The 19,562-nt window shown below is 44.0% G+C and overlaps 1 protein-coding gene across 1 annotated transcript; it reads right to left on the bottom strand.

Annotated features, from left to right (window-relative positions):
• Positions 1 to 1,941: 1,941 nt before the first annotated feature.
• On the bottom strand, positions 1,942 to 19,066 carry specc1la (sperm antigen with calponin homology and coiled-coil domains 1-like a). Its single transcript, XM_070963660.1, has 14 exons — positions 18,942 to 19,066; positions 13,477 to 13,639; positions 13,243 to 13,378; positions 11,519 to 13,149; positions 10,902 to 11,109; positions 10,624 to 10,697; positions 9,032 to 9,207; positions 8,538 to 8,701; positions 8,152 to 8,270; positions 7,453 to 7,543; positions 5,778 to 5,867; positions 5,518 to 5,677; positions 5,060 to 5,162; positions 1,942 to 2,177 (listed from the first exon to the last, which is right to left on the bottom strand). The coding sequence occupies exons 2-14, from the start codon at positions 13,600 to 13,602 to the stop codon at positions 2,016 to 2,018; spliced, it is 3,240 nt and encodes a 1,079-aa protein (XP_070819761.1). The 5' UTR covers positions 13,603 to 13,639; positions 18,942 to 19,066; the 3' UTR covers positions 1,942 to 2,015.
• Positions 19,067 to 19,562: the final 496 nt, after the last annotated feature.

A 19,562-nucleotide genomic window follows, 5' to 3' on the forward strand; every position in this document is an offset into this window, starting at 1 on the left:
ATCTTTGAGTGAAAAACCATCACAAGAGTGAGTTAGTGCTGCTTGACAAAATGTGTAGTATTGTTGTAGAACGTAGCATATTTGTGTGCTCGAAAAGCAAACAGTCAGTCGTGATCAGACGCTGATGGCGTTGCTGTCTGCAGCATCAGTCCGTCCTGATGACCAATGAGCTGGAAATCAACAGCCAAAAGGCTCTGAAACACGTTTGGCAACCACTCCTCAAATCATCAGCTTCACAAACTGAGTGAACACACACTGCCTCTGTGGAGGATCATCTCCTGGTCTCCTGCATCAGAACTCACACAGGCACTTTATCCTTTGAAATGTAGGCATCTGTATCGTAACGTCTGGAAGACTTGGTGCAAAAAAAGAAAAAGGCTGCGTCTGTCTGAATTCCTTTCAGAGGGAATTTTCAGGGTTGCGGGGGAATTCCGACGTCGTTGACTTCTGGTGTGTTATTCTGTAGAAACTGATGTTTTCCACAAAGTATTCACAACCAACAAAAGAAAACACATCGCAACTCTTTCTGAAAATGACTCCTCTTCCAACGCAGCAGGCTGAAAGTCAGATCTTGTAGGAATTCCCCCCCAAAAAACTGGGTTAACTGTGAGGGGAGATTATTTGCCAGGGAAAGCCAGGTAGAAGGCACTGAGACTTGATTTCTTTTTCATGCTGCTCCTTCAGGCGTGAGCTGAAGGCAAAGATGACCTACGGGGTTTCATTGCTGGTCAGTTCATACTTGGTTCACCAGGCTTTCACCAGGGTTTCCTCTCATGGCTTATGTGGAACAGCAGACATACAGGCAAGCCCTTGGACAACAACTCTACACAAAGCGCCTTCTACGCTGCACTGGGAGGATGGAATAGCTGTGTGTGTCCAGTGAGGTCCTGCTCTGCCTTTAGTGTTGCTAAATACTGAGTGTCGACATGCAGCATGACTGGGTGTTGCCGTGGTGTGGCGAGGGGGTGCAGTGAGGTATAACAGTTGACTGTGGGCTGGAGAGCTCAGGAGGGCTTGCGTGGCTCTGATTGTGCTGCAGGAGCAGGGTGGGCGAGACGGTGAAGTCAGGTCTCAAAGTACTTGTAGATGGCTGTGACATAAGTCATGACACTTTGCCAGTCCGGCCTCTCTGTGTGCACCATCTCATTTATGTCCTGGAAAACACAAAGAGGAGGAAAAAATACTGCTAAGCTGAAGATTTCTGCACCAGCAAAAGACAAAGCATGAGTACCCCAAAAGTGGAAACAATGGAATGATGTATATAATAACTGAGCAAACTCCACCCACTGATAGAGGACACCACTCTCATGTCTGCGTGGTAAATATAAAGCTACAGCCAGCAGCGGCTTAACCCATCTTATCTTAGCTTTGCATTAAGGCTGGTAACAGCGAGTTGGGCTCTGTCCAAAGGTAACAAACTAATTTGTTTAATCACAAAAAACAGTAGTTAACACTAGTTAATGTGCAGCACTGCTGCTGGACTGAATGCAGTGACTTCCTGGAGTCATCGCTGCAAAGTTGCTGGGGAAGTCCCCGCGTGAGGCTTTGTACTGCTGCTGTCGTACTGGTAGATTTTGTCACCTTTGGACACATCCAAGCCACCTTTTTCTCCTTTTCCAGTCTTTATGCTAAGCTAAGCTAACAAGCTGCTTGCTGCAGAATGAACAAGGTCAGTGGTTGAAATGTATTGACATTATGTTACAGGGCATAGCAGAAAAGAACAGAAAAATTAATAACTCTAGTATCTAGAAAAAAATATTGAGGACAAACACTGATGCACAAAACGCCTTCAAAACACCCAAGAGTTTGCCTTCATACCTTCCTTACATTACAGTTTTTCCATTATTCTGGTTGAACTCATATTTATTTCTTGTTGTATAAAGCTTACCAAAGTGCATTTGATGCCCACACTCTCTGCAGCCTGGAACGCTAAGGTGAAGTTTCTCCTCTGAGAAAACAAGACAGAGAAAGTCACACACGGCGGAAGGCGACGTCTGACAGCAGTAATGATACAGTCACGACGGCTTAAAGGTCGGGGCTTTCCTGGGAGCTCTACTTGCCTTCTCCTGGCTGCTGAGCTCCTGGTATGGGATATGTGCAGGCAGGTACGTGTGGAGCACAGCGCAGAAGGCCAGGCCATCATTCCAGCTGCTGCTGAAATTTGTGATATCAATGTTCTGAAAAACAGAGCAACGATCCATTTAAACTTTGATTTAACTTGACAGAACATTTACAGTCCGGGACAAAAATCGATGGAAAACTAATTTCTGGGCCTTATCCAGGCTGAGGGAGGGTCCAACATTTCATCCCAGGTCATGAATGTCACTGTCAGCCACTGTGCATCACAGCCTTTCACCATCACTTTCAACAATATTATGGTCACAATAAATCCAGGTGTCACGGAACCATTTAAAATGATTTAACCACAGAGAGCAGCAGTTCAACCTGATGACAGGGTCTGTCCTGCGCATCAACATGACTCATCCATCTTCTCTACCATCAGCCGTCACCTGACCTCCGCAGGGACAGTAAATCTGTAATTTCAAACAACCACAAAGGTTAGACGCTCAAGTCTCCTCAGTGCCATAACTATAATCTAGATAGCGTCCAATCATTCAGAGAAAGCCTTGTGTTTTTGTCAGGCAGGTAACTCAAAGGACGTGTTAAATGTTGCACACTTCCTGGAGAAGACCTGGGGTGCCATGGAAACGGTAACCTACATCAGTTAAAAGGGGTAAACATCACTTCAATGCGGCAAGTGAGTCTTGACACACCTGTTGATCATCATTTTAGCGCCAGTCATTTCTAAATCGATGCTCGGGTGTTTATTGTCTCTGCGCATGTTAAGATAGGCGTCCTTCGATCGCAGTCGATCAGCAGCAGCGTCACACTTGACTGAGCTGACGTGAAACAACGAGGAAAGAGACCCACCCTGATTTTCATGACATCAAAAGCAGGTTTGAGGCTGCTTATGGTCACATTCTTTCTGTAACAGCCCTTAAGTGTATTTACATGACCCCTTTACTTCGCAGTAGTCTATCAGTCCTACTTTTGCACATGGGATGGAAAGAAATGATGCAGCATGTCATTCAGCTTTACCTTTTTTAAATTTCATCTCACTGATATCAGCCTCACTGTTTACTGCTCACAACACTACATCAGAGCTAAAGCAACCCTAACGTTTCCTATTGCTGCTACTACAAATTAAAAGCATTCAACTGGCATCAACAAAACAAGACAAAAGTCACTGTGGGCGTCTTCTGACATCTGATCAGTTTGAAATATTACAGGGAGTAACGGAACAAGATGGAGCTGCGAGCTGCAGGCGCCAGGCGGCACTCCTCAAACTCTTCAGCCAGGAGACCAACTCTTACTGTCTTGCTCCTCTACGGATTCGGTGAATTCAGAGTTTATTTCAACCAATCCAGAGTTGGAACAATGATAAAATGATTGTTTCTGGCTTTAGTGAGAGAGCTATGACAGCTATTTCTGCTTAAACTAAACAGATCGTCCTCTTTAACAAGAAGGTTTCTCTGTAGGAATCCTTTTTCACAATGTTGTCACACACTTAGACTACCAATCTGAGCCTGTGAGTGGCAAAAACAAACACTTTCAGCAGACGGACATTGACAATGTGCAAACACCCTCTCAATACTGACAGAACTTCAAAAGCTGCCTCCATTAGTGACACAAAAACATGGGAAAATACGATCCACAACCAGATAACATACTTTTCCCTCTGATGGACATAATGCGCAAAAATAAATATTGAAATGCTTCAAACCTATGTGGATTTTTTTTTTAGAAGGAATAATCAAATGTTGTTTTTGGCCAGTTTTGACTGCCCTAGTGTAAACAGATACATCAGTTACTCTCCTGCTGTATTTCTATACAAAAAAAACCAAACTGCTCAATGAGTGTTTGCTGCCTCCAGTATTCTGTAGTATTAAACTGAACCTGCTGCTACCACCAGTAACCACAAGGGTTACAAGAGAAATCTTAAGAAATCTTAAGAACTACAACTTTTGTGCATCACCGCACTTTGCACAGGTTAAAGGACAGTTCAGCAGACACGATCGAAGAATTAAAGATTAAGATCTTCCCTGCTGTCCAGTTGTAAAATTATTAGCCTCTTCACAGTACTTACGTATTCTAACAAAAGTAACATTAATCTGCAAAGACTATAAGTTTACCTCTTTCTCATATTTTGCTAAATTCATTCATTTTAACTAAGCACCCAAACAGACACAAACCTCAATTTCAAACACCATACAAGATGAATCATTGTACAATCAAAGTAAAATAACTGGAAGGAAAAACTCTGGCAGACCATCCTCTTTAGTCATTTCCTTTACAAAATATCAGCTCATCTTGTGGCTTTTTTTGACGGGAACTAGTAACACACCACAAAGTACAGATTTATATCAGTGTCTTTAATCCACGGAAAGGGTTAGGCTGATCCAGCCTGCCATGAAGACAAGGATGACTGTTTTCTTATTTATCTTTGCTGTCTTCTGTCCTGGTCCTGTCTACATTTTTTTTAGCAGATAGTGAATCAATGACAGAGATTCAATCAGTGACACGGACAGATGATTGGCTGTGATTGGCTGGCAAGTGTGTGTGGAGGGGAGGCCTTAAAGAGACAGGAAATGAAGCAGAGGCTTTTTGACAGAGGGTGAACAGAGGTGCTGCAGCAATGGACAGTATGAGGAAAAAATGTGTTATTGAACACTAACGCATGAAACGCTTCTTGGTAAAAAACCCAAAATAAAAATAATAGCATAATATAGGACCTTTCAGCGCCAGCCAATGCTGCCTCAAGTGACGTCACTTGTTTATCAGACTTCATACAGCTCTCCCTGGGGCAACAAACGACTGAAGTACATTTCTTTCCATATACAGTAGTACTCCCAAAGACCAGGAACAGCTTTTGATGTGTACAATCTGTGGGGTTCTCCTTTAACCATTTTTGTTATTTAGTGTTAGTTTCTGCCCAATCCAGTAAGGAAGAGTGTGATGAGATCAGCTGGTACCTTCCAGTGACAGGACAGGACCCTACCTGATAACCCTCTGTCTTCTTCTGGCACCACTTCAGCAAAGCATTTCTCTTGGAGCCTCCATACTCTCTGGCCAGTGCCGACAGCGGGTCCTTTCTCTCTTCTCTGTAATAGACACACAGAAGATATATAGAGATATATAGACATATAAGCAAACAGTGCCACAGTTTTAAAAGATTTACTGTGTCATGAAGGCACACAGATTATATGATAAGCATGTTTGCTTAATGAGCTAGGAAAGCTGACATGGGCTGTATGTTTTGCAAGGAGGCCAATCACGACTACAGTGCTTATGTCACACTGGCAACTGACAGATAAAAATCACTGACCAGACTGAAAATAGTGAAGGATGCTTTAAAGGCGCAGTCTGAGCACATTTGGTGGATTATAGGCAAATAAACCACCGACTTTTACCGCTCCGTTCAACATACAGGTGAGTCAGTGCGCCAGGAGGTGGTACCTTAGACGGCTGCGTGCTGTGGGGGTGATGGAGGCGGTAGGGGAGGATGAGGACAGGGAGAGTGGGGAGGAGGCGGCACTTATAGCCATCAGGGAGGTGGAGGAAGCCCCATCTGAAGCCGACATGTCCCTCTTTATCTCCTCACTGCTCCGACGGGACACTGCTCAGGACCAGGAAGATGATTATACACTTGATTTAAACTAAACTAGTGACTGAGTTCATTCATAACAAGTTTATATAACTGAACTAGCCTCTCTAACCTGAGATTGCCTTGGTGGAGTCCATGTTGGAGACCCTCTGGAGGGCAGATGGAGGTCGGCTTGCTGAGGTTCCCCTGAGAAGGTGCTCAGCTGTGGATACATCACACTATCTATGTCACATGTACTGCATTACGAGTGTTTCTATAAGTGAATTCCTCTGAAATAAGATGTAACAGGGTCAGTGAAGGGTCACATTCCAGCCCCTCTGAGTTCAGGGAAGACCGGCAGACGAGACTGCCTCGTTTAGCAAGAAAACAATAAATCAGAAAAACATAAATGGAAGACTGGAGGCTATGGCCAAATCTGCACGTTCGCATGAAACACTTGAACTTATTACTGGCGAGAATGAACAGAGGGAAATTCAACAGTTTGCGGTGACTCATTATATCCCTCTTATCATAACGAAAACATGATGTCAGCATACAGTAAACTGCTACTAACTCCCAGCTCCAGGGTACTGCGGAAAAACTGTCAAGTTATTTCTCATGAGACGGGGGACAGTCCGCTCCAGTTAACCGCTCTGATAGTTTACTGTGACAGAAGTATTGCAGAGGACAAAGAACTCTGCTGTATCCTGTGTGTGACCCATATTCAACAGCATATTATTCTGCCCTTTACAGACTTATATCCACATTTCCGAGATATATAATAGCGATTAATCTCATGAATGTAGTAGTTAATTGCAAATTAATCACACATTTTTATCTGTTCTAAATGTCCCATTAATTATCATTTTAATATTCTTATCAACATGGAAAAGTGGATAGGTTTGCTTTGTGCAAATGTTTTTTATTGAAAACAACAACGTGTAGTGTTATATTTCACACTAGGGTGATCCAAAATAAAGTTACAAAGTGCTCATCATTGTAAACTAGGACTCAGCCTATAGTGCAGTTAAACCATGGCTTAAACTTTCCTTTCTTAAGTTTCCTCTGAACATACAAGCAGTCAGACTATGATGCTGTTCTGTTTATTCACCAGAGGCTCATCAACGCAGCCTCTTATTTCTCTTCAGAAAGAATGAACATTACTTGGCTATGGCTGCAGTAAGCTTGTTCTTAGTTGCGGTATCCATATGTCCATATGTCTCTGTTGAAAGCCATCTATTGTCGCCTGGTTTTGACAAGGAGGCGGCGGAGAATTTGCATTTGCCGTGTGTTTGGCCATCAAGTGGTATTTCAGACTGGATGTGCTGCGGTGATGACTTCACACCAACAATACACACAGATAACTTTGGTCTTGTCAGTCGACCCATCTGGCAACTTTTTGAAACTAAACTTTCCATTCACAATCTTGTTCGCATCCATTTCGGCGTTTCATGCTTGACATCCACATAAACCAGTAGCCTACTGTTTACAGCTAGCGAGCAGACAAGACCAAACACGTGCGCGAGGCGTGCCTATTGTTTTGTTTCTGGTTTATAATCAGATCCTGTAGTTTTTCTAACGTTTCCAGCAGTAGCCACAGCCTATAAAAAACTACAAGTTCACTAGCTCACAAAAAGCGTTCATCTCACGATAAAAAAAAAATGACGCTGTTAAACTTGATTTGCGTTAACGCTTTGAAAAACGATATTTTTGACAGCGCTAAAAAAAAAAGTCATTATTCTCATTCAACTAATTATTCATACAGTACATGGAGTGTATGTCAATGCTCAGTGTAAAGGCTGCCTCACCTGGCATGGTGATGTCTGTGTAGCTGGGTCTCTTATCACTCAGGGAGGAGAGGGGCTTGGCTGCTGACATAGACCCACTTATGGAGTGTCTCTGAAAAGGCAGAGGGAAGAAAAACCTGCTTTACAAATCCTGTTACCACAAATTCTATGGCCTTGGTTAAGAAGACTACAACAAGAAATACACAAATCCAACATTTTAAAACAGCAATAGACCAAAAAATATCTCCAAATTTGCTGATTTTGCACTGAAGGATTATGTCTCCCTTTATTGGTTGAGAAAGTTGTCACTTCTTGAATTAAGAGAATTAAAAACCCATTGGATTATCTTAAAAATGCTTTAACACAAAGCTGAAAACAGAGCTCATCAAAAACAGAGGTTTTGGAAAACAGTTTCACAGGACAGAAACAAACTAGAAGTTATGAGCATGATTTATCATATTTATGTCACTTACTAATTACATTCTCATATATAAAGTATGCTCACAGTGCTGATATGAAAAATCAATGTTCAGTGTGCTCAGTTTTCTCAGTTAACTGACTTCACTCTCAGCAGAACAGCTGACAATGAGTGAGCACTCAGTATTAAATGCTTCTTTCACTAATATTCCTAACTAACTACCAACAAGTGTCAAAAGGTAAAGTAACACAGGGTGAAGGACATTTAAGCAACATATTCATATAAAAGCATCCCTCCTCTACCTGTATGGGTGAAACAGCAGCTGCTGGAGGTGTCTTCATGGGACTGGGGCTGAGGGGGGTGCGTGGTAGTGGGGCAGCTGAGGCTGTTGGAGTCACAGAGGCCCCATTGGACGGTGGTCCTACGTTAAGACACATACAGCTCAGGTTAGATCTGCTCCATACACAAGTAACCAAAGACACTCCTGATGTCATGAGCTACATCAGATTACACCTTGATAATGACTGCTCTTAAAGCAACGGGGAATAAACAATGAAACATCTAGAACTATTTAGGTGCATTGTCAAACACATGTTCTATCTGGAAAAACAATCATTTGAGAACATGAAAAGGTCGTTAAAACCAAGAGCAGCTTATTAAAGTGGAGGATCCTCTGATGCTCTGGTACCTTGTGAGGCACTGTCGAAGCTCTTGATGAGCGTCTTGACGGTGGGAGAGGGCTCTGAGGAGGTGGAGGATCGCCGACTGAGCCCCATCCCCTGTCTGAGAGCAGCCAGGTCCCGCTCCACTGCGTTCATGTAGTTATAGACTCTGCCTCTCTCCTCGTCCTGCCTGGGAAACATACAGCACTCTATTCAGCACGTTCACTCGGAGCTCCTATGTTGTCTATTTCTGTGGTTCAAGAGTGGGTCAGATTCAGTTTACATCATGTTGTATGTACAATTATGGGGAACCTGAAATGAAAATAAACAATTTATCATTCAGTCTCTGAAGGCAATTTTTCATCTGTGGGACTCAAAGATAAGTGAATGCCAACCCTGCTACTGAGCATCCACAATCACAATCAAATAAGCAAACTTAAGTCTGTCCTCATTATGTTTACAGACAGAGGACAGGCAATGTGAGCGTGACTGCTGGAGCATGTCTCTGTGTGGGTCTTACTTGCGGCTCTTGACCTCATCCAGCTCTTTGCTCAGCTTCTCATTCTTCTCTTGGGCTTCCTGCAGCCGGCGCCGCAGATCTCCAATCTCCTCCTGTGCTTCGGACTTGATGTCATTAGCAATGACAACAGCTGTCTGCAGATCAGCCTGGAACTGACGCCACTCCATCGATTCCTCCTACACACACACACACACACACACACACACACACACACACACACACACACACACACACACACACACACACACACACACACACACACACACACACACACACACACACACACAGAGTGAGACAACAGCAGCAGAGAGTTGAACTTTATTTAGGCTAATTGATACATTGGATCATTAACGCAGTATTAATGATTCTTGTTTGGCCATTTGGAAACGGAACAAGCTGCAACACCTGACGTATTCTCACCTTATCAAGTTGATGTGGTGAACATGTCACTTATTTACACACCCAGCAGACACATAGAGACATGAGAATTCATTTCAAGTTGTGTTTCTGGCTGCCCAATGAATGTCCAACATTCACTGTCCTCGTAGCTTCGCTTTAATCTCCACCAACTCCTGACAGACATATGTGGCCTTTTACCGTTTTAGAGCATACAATGCCCAGCTGGCTGAAAAGGGTAGTGACCTGTGATGGGTGGGGGGCTGCTGCTTCACAATATAAAAGAGTGGGGTGGGGAGATTCATAAAAGAATGATCAATTAAAAGATGAAGCAGCAGATATCTGTGCGTGTGCATCAACATTTGACTTGATTAACAATGTTACTGTCAATCCCACCCAACAACCCAGGATCAGACTATGAGTCAAAGGGCTGTGACTTCTAAAAGGGGCGATATGAACATGGCTGATGAAAGCATGGAAGCATCACATCCCTCCTTACATGCTGTAATTGGCGATATAATGAGGGGTGTTTTCTTTCCTTGAAATTTCATAGATTAGGGTGAATTATACCACACAGTGCATGGAAAAGTCAGAGCTCATTTCCAAATGGTTCCGGTTGATTTTACCACGCAGTTTGCGTTACTCTATCACAAACGTTTACGGACGAACAGGTGAAACAAGAATGCAGCTTTACTGATCTGGGAGGCTTCATTACACAATATGTCGTTTTCTGCTGCTGTATGTTCAAAACAATCACCAAAGACATAGTGTGATGACATTGTGAAGTGATTCTTCAGATCTAGATCTAAAAGGTGACAGTGATGTCACAGTCAGAAAGCAGGTGGATGGAAAAGTTTTAATGCTTTAAAGTTTTCATTTTTAATGTCCAGCCATCAAATGTAGGTAGTGCACAGTGGATTTAGCAGAGCTTTTTCAGTGAAAAGAAGTGCCTGTTGTATTGGTGAGAGTGGCAAAAGAACGCTGAAAACCGTAAAGTTGCAGGCTGTAAACTGTCCAGATGACTTTACTATTTGCCCTGAAATGACCTAAAATTGATTGCTGCAGTTTGGTGTACTGGTCTTCTTTCTTCTAGTGTACTAAAAGCCAAATAAACCAAAGAATTTCATGCCAACACTATTTAACCCCAGTCTGCTCTGGTCCTCAAGCAGCCCGGTGCCCCCCTGCTCCAGTCTTACCCTCAGTCTGCGGTGAAGAATCTTAATCTCTCTCTCCATGTCATGTTTCTGGTCCTGCAGCTTCTTCACAGAGTCTGAAATAGGAGGTAAATACATGCTGGTGTCATTAATGCCGACAGACCACAGAACACTTTTTACTTTTAGTCGATGTTTCACAGTTTCACAGGAGGAAGTTTGCCAAACCCTTGATGGCATGAGATTTAAGACTTTTGAGATATGGAACATGGTAACTTTTGGTTTTTACGAGTTCTGTACACGACCACCGGCTGCACGCTTACTCTCCAGGTCTGTGATGATGAGGTTGTCGTGGAGTTTAAGGGCTCGGTGCTGCTCCACTTCATCCTCCAGCTCAAAGATGGTTTCCTTCATGTCTGCGATCTCAGTCTCTTTCTCCTGCAGATCCACGCGCTGCTTCTCCAGTGCCCGCTGCTGCTCGGCCATCTGCTGCTGCACCTGCTCCTGGAAGTCTCTGTATTCCCTGTCCAGCTGCACACACAGGAAGAGGGGTAGCCTTCATTTAGTTAACAGGAAATTAGCTGACTAATGTGAAACAAAGCTCCTCCATTGTCATACAGTTTTTATTCAGAGATGCATTGTGCACAGTGTGTGTCTTAACTACACATCTGCACAGTGTCATGTTGGTGAGGTACAAACAAGGAGCATGTACCACTGCTTGCTGAAGGTCGACTATGGAGACCTGATGGCAGAATCTGTGATGTTTCAAATTTGACTCTGCTCCTTAGGAAACTAGTTAACACACTTCTTGCACCGTAAATTAAATTTTCATTTAGGTCAAACACCTCAATTTAGCATCTTATGGCTTCAGGAAATTGATGGCCAACACACAGGCAGTCTCAATTTTACATCTCAAAATCTCTTAGAAGTTTTAACTAACCTTACTGAAAGTTTCCTGCAGTCGGGTGAGGTCACTGTGAGCTTGTTCCAAGTCCTCCTGCAACTTCGCCGCCTTGGCCTCAGCCTCTTCTTTGCCCAGACGTACTCCTTCGAGCAGCTGGCAGATGTCATTTTTGTCCCCTGCGGTGTGAAGAGAGTACAGCTCGGCCACCCTCTGCCTCTCCTGGTCCAGCTGGGCTCTGCAGCGGCTCAGCTCCGCCTGGTCATTATTCACGGCTGCCTTGTACTCCTCGAGCGCGGCCGCCATGGCAGCGCGACCCTGTCTCTCTGACTCCATGATGCGCTCCATCTGGTGGTTCCTCTCCTTCAGTGCTCCGATCATCTCCTGGGCCTCGGCGTTGTCCTGTTCAGCCATCTTCAGTGTGTTGGACAGGTGCTGTTGAACCCCCAGCAGCTGCTCTCTCTCGAAGCGGGCATTATCAGCCAGGTCTGCATAGCGCTGCTCCAGCTCCATGTAGCGGCCGCTCTTGATGTCCTCCTCTAGCACGTACGATATGTGATGCTCATCCAGCAGAGAGCGCAGATACTCAATCTGTCGGCCGTACAGCTCCAGCTTGTCGCTCTGCTGGCACAGGGAGTCCATGAGGATCACCTTCTCTTCGCCTAGCCGCTCATTCTCTCCGTTCAGCTCCTGTGTGATCTGCTGCAGGTCGGCCAGCTCCTGCAATGTGGCCTGCAGCTCCTCAGCAGTGCTGTGCTGGTTCTCTTCCATCTGGTGGATGCGCTCCGTCAGACAGGCCACCGACACCTCGCTGGCATTGCCACTGCTGCCCCTCCGTGAGCGCTCCCTGCTGGGTGCACATTCCGACTCAGACGATGAGGAAGCTCCAGAGGGGGCATCCAGAGCATCATCACTGGAGGTGACGGCCTGGTAGACCTCGCTAGATTCACTGTCCAGGTTGTCTGCTGAGCCTCCGTGTTGATGTCCTGTGAGCAGATCCTCCAAGGAGCCGGGGGCAGAGCCTTCCACTGAGGAGGTCAGCGTACCTGTTCCTCCACCATCACTCTGCCCGCTGCCAGTTGCCAGGTCCGGGCTCAGGGAGGTGTAGTTGAACAGCTTGTCGGAGCCATCCAGCCTCTGCTCCAGAGAGAAGCCCAGTGCATTGAGCCGGTCTTTGAGCATTCGGTTCTCACTCTTTAGCAGGTTGAGCTCCTCTCTGATGGCCTGGTTCTGCTCTTGTAAGAGAATCAGAGTGGACTCCACGTCAGCTGCAGTGATGGCTGAAACATGGGGCTTCTCCTCTTCCCCAGCTCCTTCCTGCGGTGGTGTCTCCTTCCCCCCCAGACCAAGCTGGGCCCTCATGTCTCTCAGCTCACTGCGTAGGTGGAGGATCTCCACATCTTTGCTTTTAGCCAAACCCAACAGGTCTTTTACTTTGGCCTCCAAAGCCACCTTATCACTAATCTGGCCATCTGATTTAGACTTGCTCATGCGGCCCTCAGACTCTGCCAGGACCTGACTGCGAGTGCGTTTCCCCGAGGCCACATCCCCAGCTACAGTCCCCGATACCAACTGCTTCTTATTGGCCGAGGTCCTGGATGTCCGGAGACGGTCTCGTGATGAATTTGGTTCCTTGGAAATCGAAGATGTCGTACGCTTGGATGAAGTAGCTGAGAAGAGAGAAAAGGGTAATCCTTAAGTTTCCAGAATAGCAACAATAAAAAAGATAAAATAAAGAGCTAAGCATAGAACACAAGATATACCTGATGTTGTCTTTGGCTTGCTGTCCAGGTTGCTAGCAGTAGTCCCAATGGAGGCAGTCCTCTTGGTCTTTACAGCATTACTTGATGCAGGATTTCCTCCAGCCATTGCTGCTAAAAGATCATCATTGCTTTTCACCTGAAAGCACAAAATTTACACTTACAAACAACAAACTCAAATCAAATTCAAAGCGGCATTAATTAGCTCTCACTGGTCCGTCACATGATGAGCCTCACCTTAGACAGAGGTGCAGTGCTGCTGGTCTTGGCTGCAGGCTTTCCGGTCCCAGCAGTAGCCGTGGCCTCTGCCTTCCCTCGATCTCCGCTCACCTTACTCGCAGCTGGCCGGACCGACTTCTTCATACTGAGCTCTCTGATGCCGATACATTTACAGCTCAATCTGTGCACAAAGGAGGGAGGAGAAAGGTAATGTATGTCAGCGCGCAGAGTGATAGCTCCAGTTTTCCATGGAAGAGGAATTCTTTCCACAGACGCTATTCCCTAAACACTAGAAAAAACAGAGACCACATTGAGCAGCAGAGCACTTCTAGAAAATGTCTTTCTCTCCGTCTGTCTCTGTAAATTGGAGGTTCTATCTAGATTCAGTTCTAGTGTTTGGGAGGCAGTGGATAATTTTGCTGCTTCTCCTGATTCATGTAATGATGAGTTAGAGTAGATACTGCAGTTTAAAAATGTTTATTTATATTCACATCACGATACATAGAAACTTGTGCGGTTCTTGCAATTTAAATCATTTTGTCATTTTGTCATTTACACTGCAGTTACATTTGGTAGCTGTTAAGACAGCTGTAGGGGACCACCCCTGATACAGGAATGTAAGATAAACACTGAAATAGAGGCAATCAAAGGCCAACCATTATCTCCACTAGATGGCTCTAATGTGTTTGTGATAGTTCAAGCAGTTCAGAGTTTCACTTGCCTGTCAGCTGCAACAACGATGACACTGATAAAGAGTTGAATCTGTGTGGGTGGTTGCTGCTTTTGGTATAGATTTATTAGTGGTTTCAATCTACAATCTCCTTCTGAGCAGAGGCAAAGGTCTGTAAGACAGGACATTCCTCGCTGTGTGCAGAATAATGATCAGAAAGCAGATTCCTCCACAGATCAAAGGGAAATATTCTGTGAGGCAAAAATGTGAGTCTGTGAGTCTGTTACTGGGCAACCAATGTCTGACGCACTGAATTTCATCTTGCACTGCCAAGAAATCATTCAGTGCCGTGTTCGTGCAAGATGCACTCACACCAGTTCACAATCATCCCTGCTTTATTCAAACAACTTGACAACCCAGAAAAAATCCTAATAACAATTTAATGGGGGGAAATTCTTTGGTGAGCTGTACTTCACAATGTGCGTTGAATTAGGTGATGCAAAAAAATAGCATTTCGTAAGAAGCACTTTGCTGGAGTTATCTGCTGCAATTTTGCCAATAGTATGTGTTCATCTGGCAGCAACCAAGGTGTTCAAACTGGCTGCAACCAAATAAGAAAAGCTTGTATAAAACACAGAAGGCTTCATTCACTATTGTTCATATGTTACATCCACGTCGGAGGAGAACCTGACTTGATGCCATGATAGTGCGAAAAGTGATTTGGGGCACAGCTGGAGACAAAGAATAAGTACTTTAGCACAGATTTGGATGTCTTTTCGCACGAGGGCTCTGAAGAGGAAAATGTGAGCTGAAATTATTTATTGTAGACAGGAAATCCAGCTCCAATCCATCTCTGAACCAGTTATCTGTCCTTTCCGGAGCACAAATTTGTTGTTTGGATATAGAAATAAATAGAATCAATTTTCAGCAGTAAATCAAACTTTAAATAGAAGTCTGTGAGAAGCTGAATGTATTGTAGCAGGAGCACAAATATTTAGACAACTGGCTGACTGAAACCTTCCACTGAACCTTAGCTAAATAAATACACACTACAAAGATGAAATAATATTTAAAATGTGATGCAGGCAGAGCAGGGGGAGATCTGCATACAATAGCTCACATCTGAGCCTGATACTCTGAGAGAATCCAGAATAACCTGCTACTAAACCACAGCAGCACTTTACTCAAAGACAAATACTTCTCTAATAGATTTCAGCTGGGTTTCCGTGGTACAGGTGTTACTTTAAATCTGTCATCCTGCTCCAAATCTTCCACTTTGAGCGCACCGAGTCCTCAAAGGGATTCATGCGTTTCCACAGAGACGATATTTTTTTGGTTTATTATTTCTGTCAGGATAACCTTGGCCTCCAGTGACGTAAATGGTGAGTGGTGTTTAGCTACACCTAGTTCATACGTCCGAACCACAAAAACACACAGCTCGAGCCTTTAGGAAGAGTTCTGACTGGATTTAAAGATAAAAAAATGTGGATTTGTCAAGTTGCAGAACCTGAAATCTTTACTTAAAATAAAAAGATAACATTGTTTTTGCTAAAAAACCTTCTTACAGCCACAAAATACATGTAAGATACCATCAGACCACAGGCGGTTATGTGAAAGAGGTTACAAAGAGCTGCAAGCAAACAAAAGAAACAATCCTCCCTGCCTCATGTGGAGGAAATGGCAAATAATGTGTCTCAGCTGGTTCAACTGTGCAGCTCTGTGGCGTCTGTGGTGCAGAGGTAGATTTTATTCTCTGAAACAGACCTGGACGGCACGCTTAAGGTTACAGTCCAAGCTCTACTTTCACACACACCTTGAAGCATATAGTGTTTACATCTGCAACCTCTTCGCCGCTGATGATTAGAGTATTAATTCTAAGTTTACACTATGCATTTTACCCCAGTCAGTGTCTTTTGCTAGGTTAAAGTGGAGATCAAGGCTACTTTTTATGTCCATGACATGTCCACAGGCCTCACCTTACTTGGAAGTTTCATATTATGGTCGTACTTTGTGATGGCGCATTTTCTTATGTCTGCACAGTTAAATGATATATTTAGATAGATAACCGTCCTGTTGTGCATGTCTTCTTATTTTTGGGGCACAAAGAAATTTGAAATGTGCATCAGCACCACTGGAGCTGCTGAACTCATACTACACTACATTCCACCAAGCAAGTAACTTCTCCAGCTAAGGATACAGGACAATCAACAGGACTTGGCTTGCTTATAAAATATATCATAAGCCTTCTTTATAATACTCCCCAAACCTTATTTGTCTTTGCACACATAACTCTATTCTGCCTGTTTATGCACGCACTTATCCATAACACATACGTTTGGCAGGGCATTTATCCTGAGTACTGACGTGCACTCAACAACCAGCCAGTTTTCTGAATAGCTGAATGTGTGTCAAAGCAGATGTCTGAAACAGAGAGCTGCGAGCTGGAGTTGAGCTCTTTTCATTGGATCTGAATAGACATGGGATCACCGGCTGGGGACCAAAAGTGTAGCTAAATGGGGCAGAGGCAGCTGCCTTTTCTTTGCCTCTCTCACTTTGTGAAACTACTGTGAAAAGGTTTGTGTGTACTATTTAAAAGACTCTTAAAACCATCATTCAATAATAATCTACATTTGTACACACTGGCCTCTCAGACTCACTCGGTTCAGTTTGGAAAGTGATTCTTCTCTCACTACTGTACTAGTTTGCACCGACATCTGTGATGAATCACCGTGTTAAAAACAATGTCGTTTGTGTGACGCTGAAAAACAGTTTTCTTGATGACTCCACATCATTGGGCTGACCGTTCATGACATCACGGCGTATTCTTGTTTAAATATTGCTAAATCTTTCATGCACAACTAATAAATGCAAAAGCCCAACAGGTTTGTCTGCCACAAGCAGACATTTGACCAAATATTAGCTCAGGTGATTCATTGCCAACTGCATAAATGTTCTGAGGAGGAAGAGTGCATTTTTAAGCTGATCTCCAAACTATAACCAACCACAAGACCATTTCAAACACTTCAAAGTCAATAGAGCCACAGTATTTGATTTCACTGTTAATGAGTGCAATTGATCTGATCCATGGCTGACCAAAGGAACAAGCATGTGCAGTGTTCCTTTAGAGACAGCTGAACAAAGCACGAGACGAGGAGAGGACGCAGGAGAAACAGTCTGAGAAGAGAAAGAGTCTGGGTCGAGTAGCTCATTAATACCCCTTCCCTGCTCTCCTTCCTTATTCATGCTTTAACTGCGGGGAGGCACTTCCTTGCCATAACATTAGCTTCCTGTGGTGGCGTCTCCAGTAAAAAAAAAAAGAAAGGTAAACCTTAAAGCTTACAAGGGTGACTGTGTATACAAGGACACGCAGGCACCAGTCCAGTCTGCCTGAGACAGAGCAGACACTGTCAGACCTTGAATTTCATTTGCCATTATATGCCTCACTATTAATACAAAAGCCTGGAGCAGAAGAGGTAGCCTTCAGTCAAATGACAATCACCAATTTCACTACTTTGAATACGACTACAATATACTGATAAAAATGAAGACATCAACCTGCTATTATAGAAGCAAGGCCATCCACAGACCACATTAGTATCTGCTTAAGTACAAAATGTGAGTCCTGACCAACGAGTTTGTCATGGAAATACATGTTTTCCTTGTTCAAAGTCGCTTGGGAGCAAAGTTTCCGAGAGTTTTCTCCAAAATATTTTTCTGAAAGCAGAGCTGATCAGGCAGAGCCAAGAACGAAGATCTCGTAAGTCATATCTCCTGCAACAAGCTGCATCATCAGTTCAGTGTTGACTCTTCTCAGGAGGATGGCAAGTTTACATTGTTCTGGGCTACACCTACACTGGCAGCACCACGGCTAATGTTAGCCCAAACAGTCTGTCATTCAACTACACAAGCACGTACTTCACCCTAACGCGTGTGAGTAACAACAGACAACCGACTCTGTGGAGTAAGTAAGTGTGGGTAAGTTAATGTCATGTCAGAGAGAAAATGCCAACTTAAACCCAAGGCGATAACCCAGCTAGCTAGTTAGCTTTAAGGTCAGGCACGCAGGGAATTTCAGTAATTTCACTTCCTGTTTGGCCATACGCTTTCAAAACAAAGGCACCCCTAGACACGTAAGCACAACCCCTTAACAACTCTTACAGAACATGTAGTTATTATATTAAAACTCCGATAGAGAGCGATGATTTTAACCAAGAGTTAAAACAGAAGTATAATAGATAGAGGAACAGTATACTATACTATAGTATAGTATATAGTAGAGAGACTGTAACTTCGATGTAACATGGGTCAATACTGCAGATTTTTACAGCCCGATGGCTGTAGGAAGGAGCTTTTCATGTTACTAAAACACAGATGCAAAAGTTCTGAAGACCGAGCGTTACCTTAAAAAAAGCTTAATTCAACGATAACTGTAGGACAGACAGTTACAGCACATTATGAATAACGCAGGGGCTACATGTCAACACAACGTGCAGACTGAAGATTTATTTTGGAATAATTAATACCTTAACTCCAACTGATTTTTTCAACCTTGACAACCGACCAAAAACCTGGTTTGAGTGCTGAAACACTACTTATCATGCTGTTTAAAACAAACAAAATGAACAAAGCAAGCCTGCGTAGTTAACGTAACTTTCGAGTCGGTCTGTGTATTTCTTTTCAGTCAGTTATTTCACCCCAGCTGTCAGTGAGCGATAGCAAAGCTAATGTTGCTAATGCTATCGTTTGGCTAACATTGTTAGCGTACCCGGCAAAAAGACAGCGCTCTGTCAGCAAACTGATAAAATGTCCATACCTGAGGTTCTCCTAATTTCCCTGTTTGAAAGGATGGTAACCGTCCGGTGGATGTTCATTTGCGTTCGCGAACAGTTCACTAATGCACAACTTCAGACGGCAGGCAGCATCGGTCTCGGATGTCAGCCCCTTTCTGTTGGCAGCAGCCGGATGATCCTCTGCCCCCTCCTCTGGTTGCATCATCTCAGCATCCCCCTCTGTACCGGAGATACAGCACTGCCTCCAGGGTGCTTGAATATTGTTGTCTCCAAATGACTCCTGGAGCTGGGCCAAAAGTCTGTAGAGCTTCTATTAAACTAAGTCTACACCACCTTCAATTAGAGGAAATGGGCACATATTGTTCACGTCTCTGGATAACCATTAGTATCTGTGGATTAGCGTTTATCCCCTCTAAGGTTTAGATACACCTTTCACATCATTTCTAGTTTATCTCACGGCTTAGTTACTACAAGACTATTGAGTTATGCGGACACATGGTCATGTCAGGAGGAAACATATGGCATGACTGTTTAGTGAAATCCAGCTGAAGTTCGGCCTGCCTACCTAGTCATTTGCCATGGCTTTGATGGATGATTGACAGGTCGTGCAGGGCACATACACAGGGACCACCACAGCCAAGAAG

Source organism: Chaetodon trifascialis, chromosome 6 (assembly GCF_039877785.1).
Source record: "Chaetodon trifascialis isolate fChaTrf1 chromosome 6, fChaTrf1.hap1, whole genome shotgun sequence".
NCBI lineage: Eukaryota > Metazoa > Chordata > Actinopteri > Chaetodontiformes > Chaetodontidae > Chaetodon > Chaetodon trifascialis.

What these genes read in the sequence shown, in the direction of transcription:
- specc1la (XM_070963660.1), bottom strand. Translation starts at nt 13,602, where the DNA reads ATGAAGAAGTCGGTCCGGCCAGCTGCGAGTAAGGTGAGCGGAGATCGA. An exon ending in CAAGCCAAAGACAACATCAG is followed by an intron (nt 13,150 to 13,242) that starts GTATATCTTGTG and finishes CTCTCTTCTCAG; the next exon opens with CTACTTCATCCAAGCGTACG. An exon ending in CTGCTGTTTCACCCATACAG is followed by an intron (nt 7,544 to 8,151) that starts GTAGAGGAGGGA and finishes CTGCCTTTTCAG; the next exon opens with AGACACTCCATAAGTGGGTC.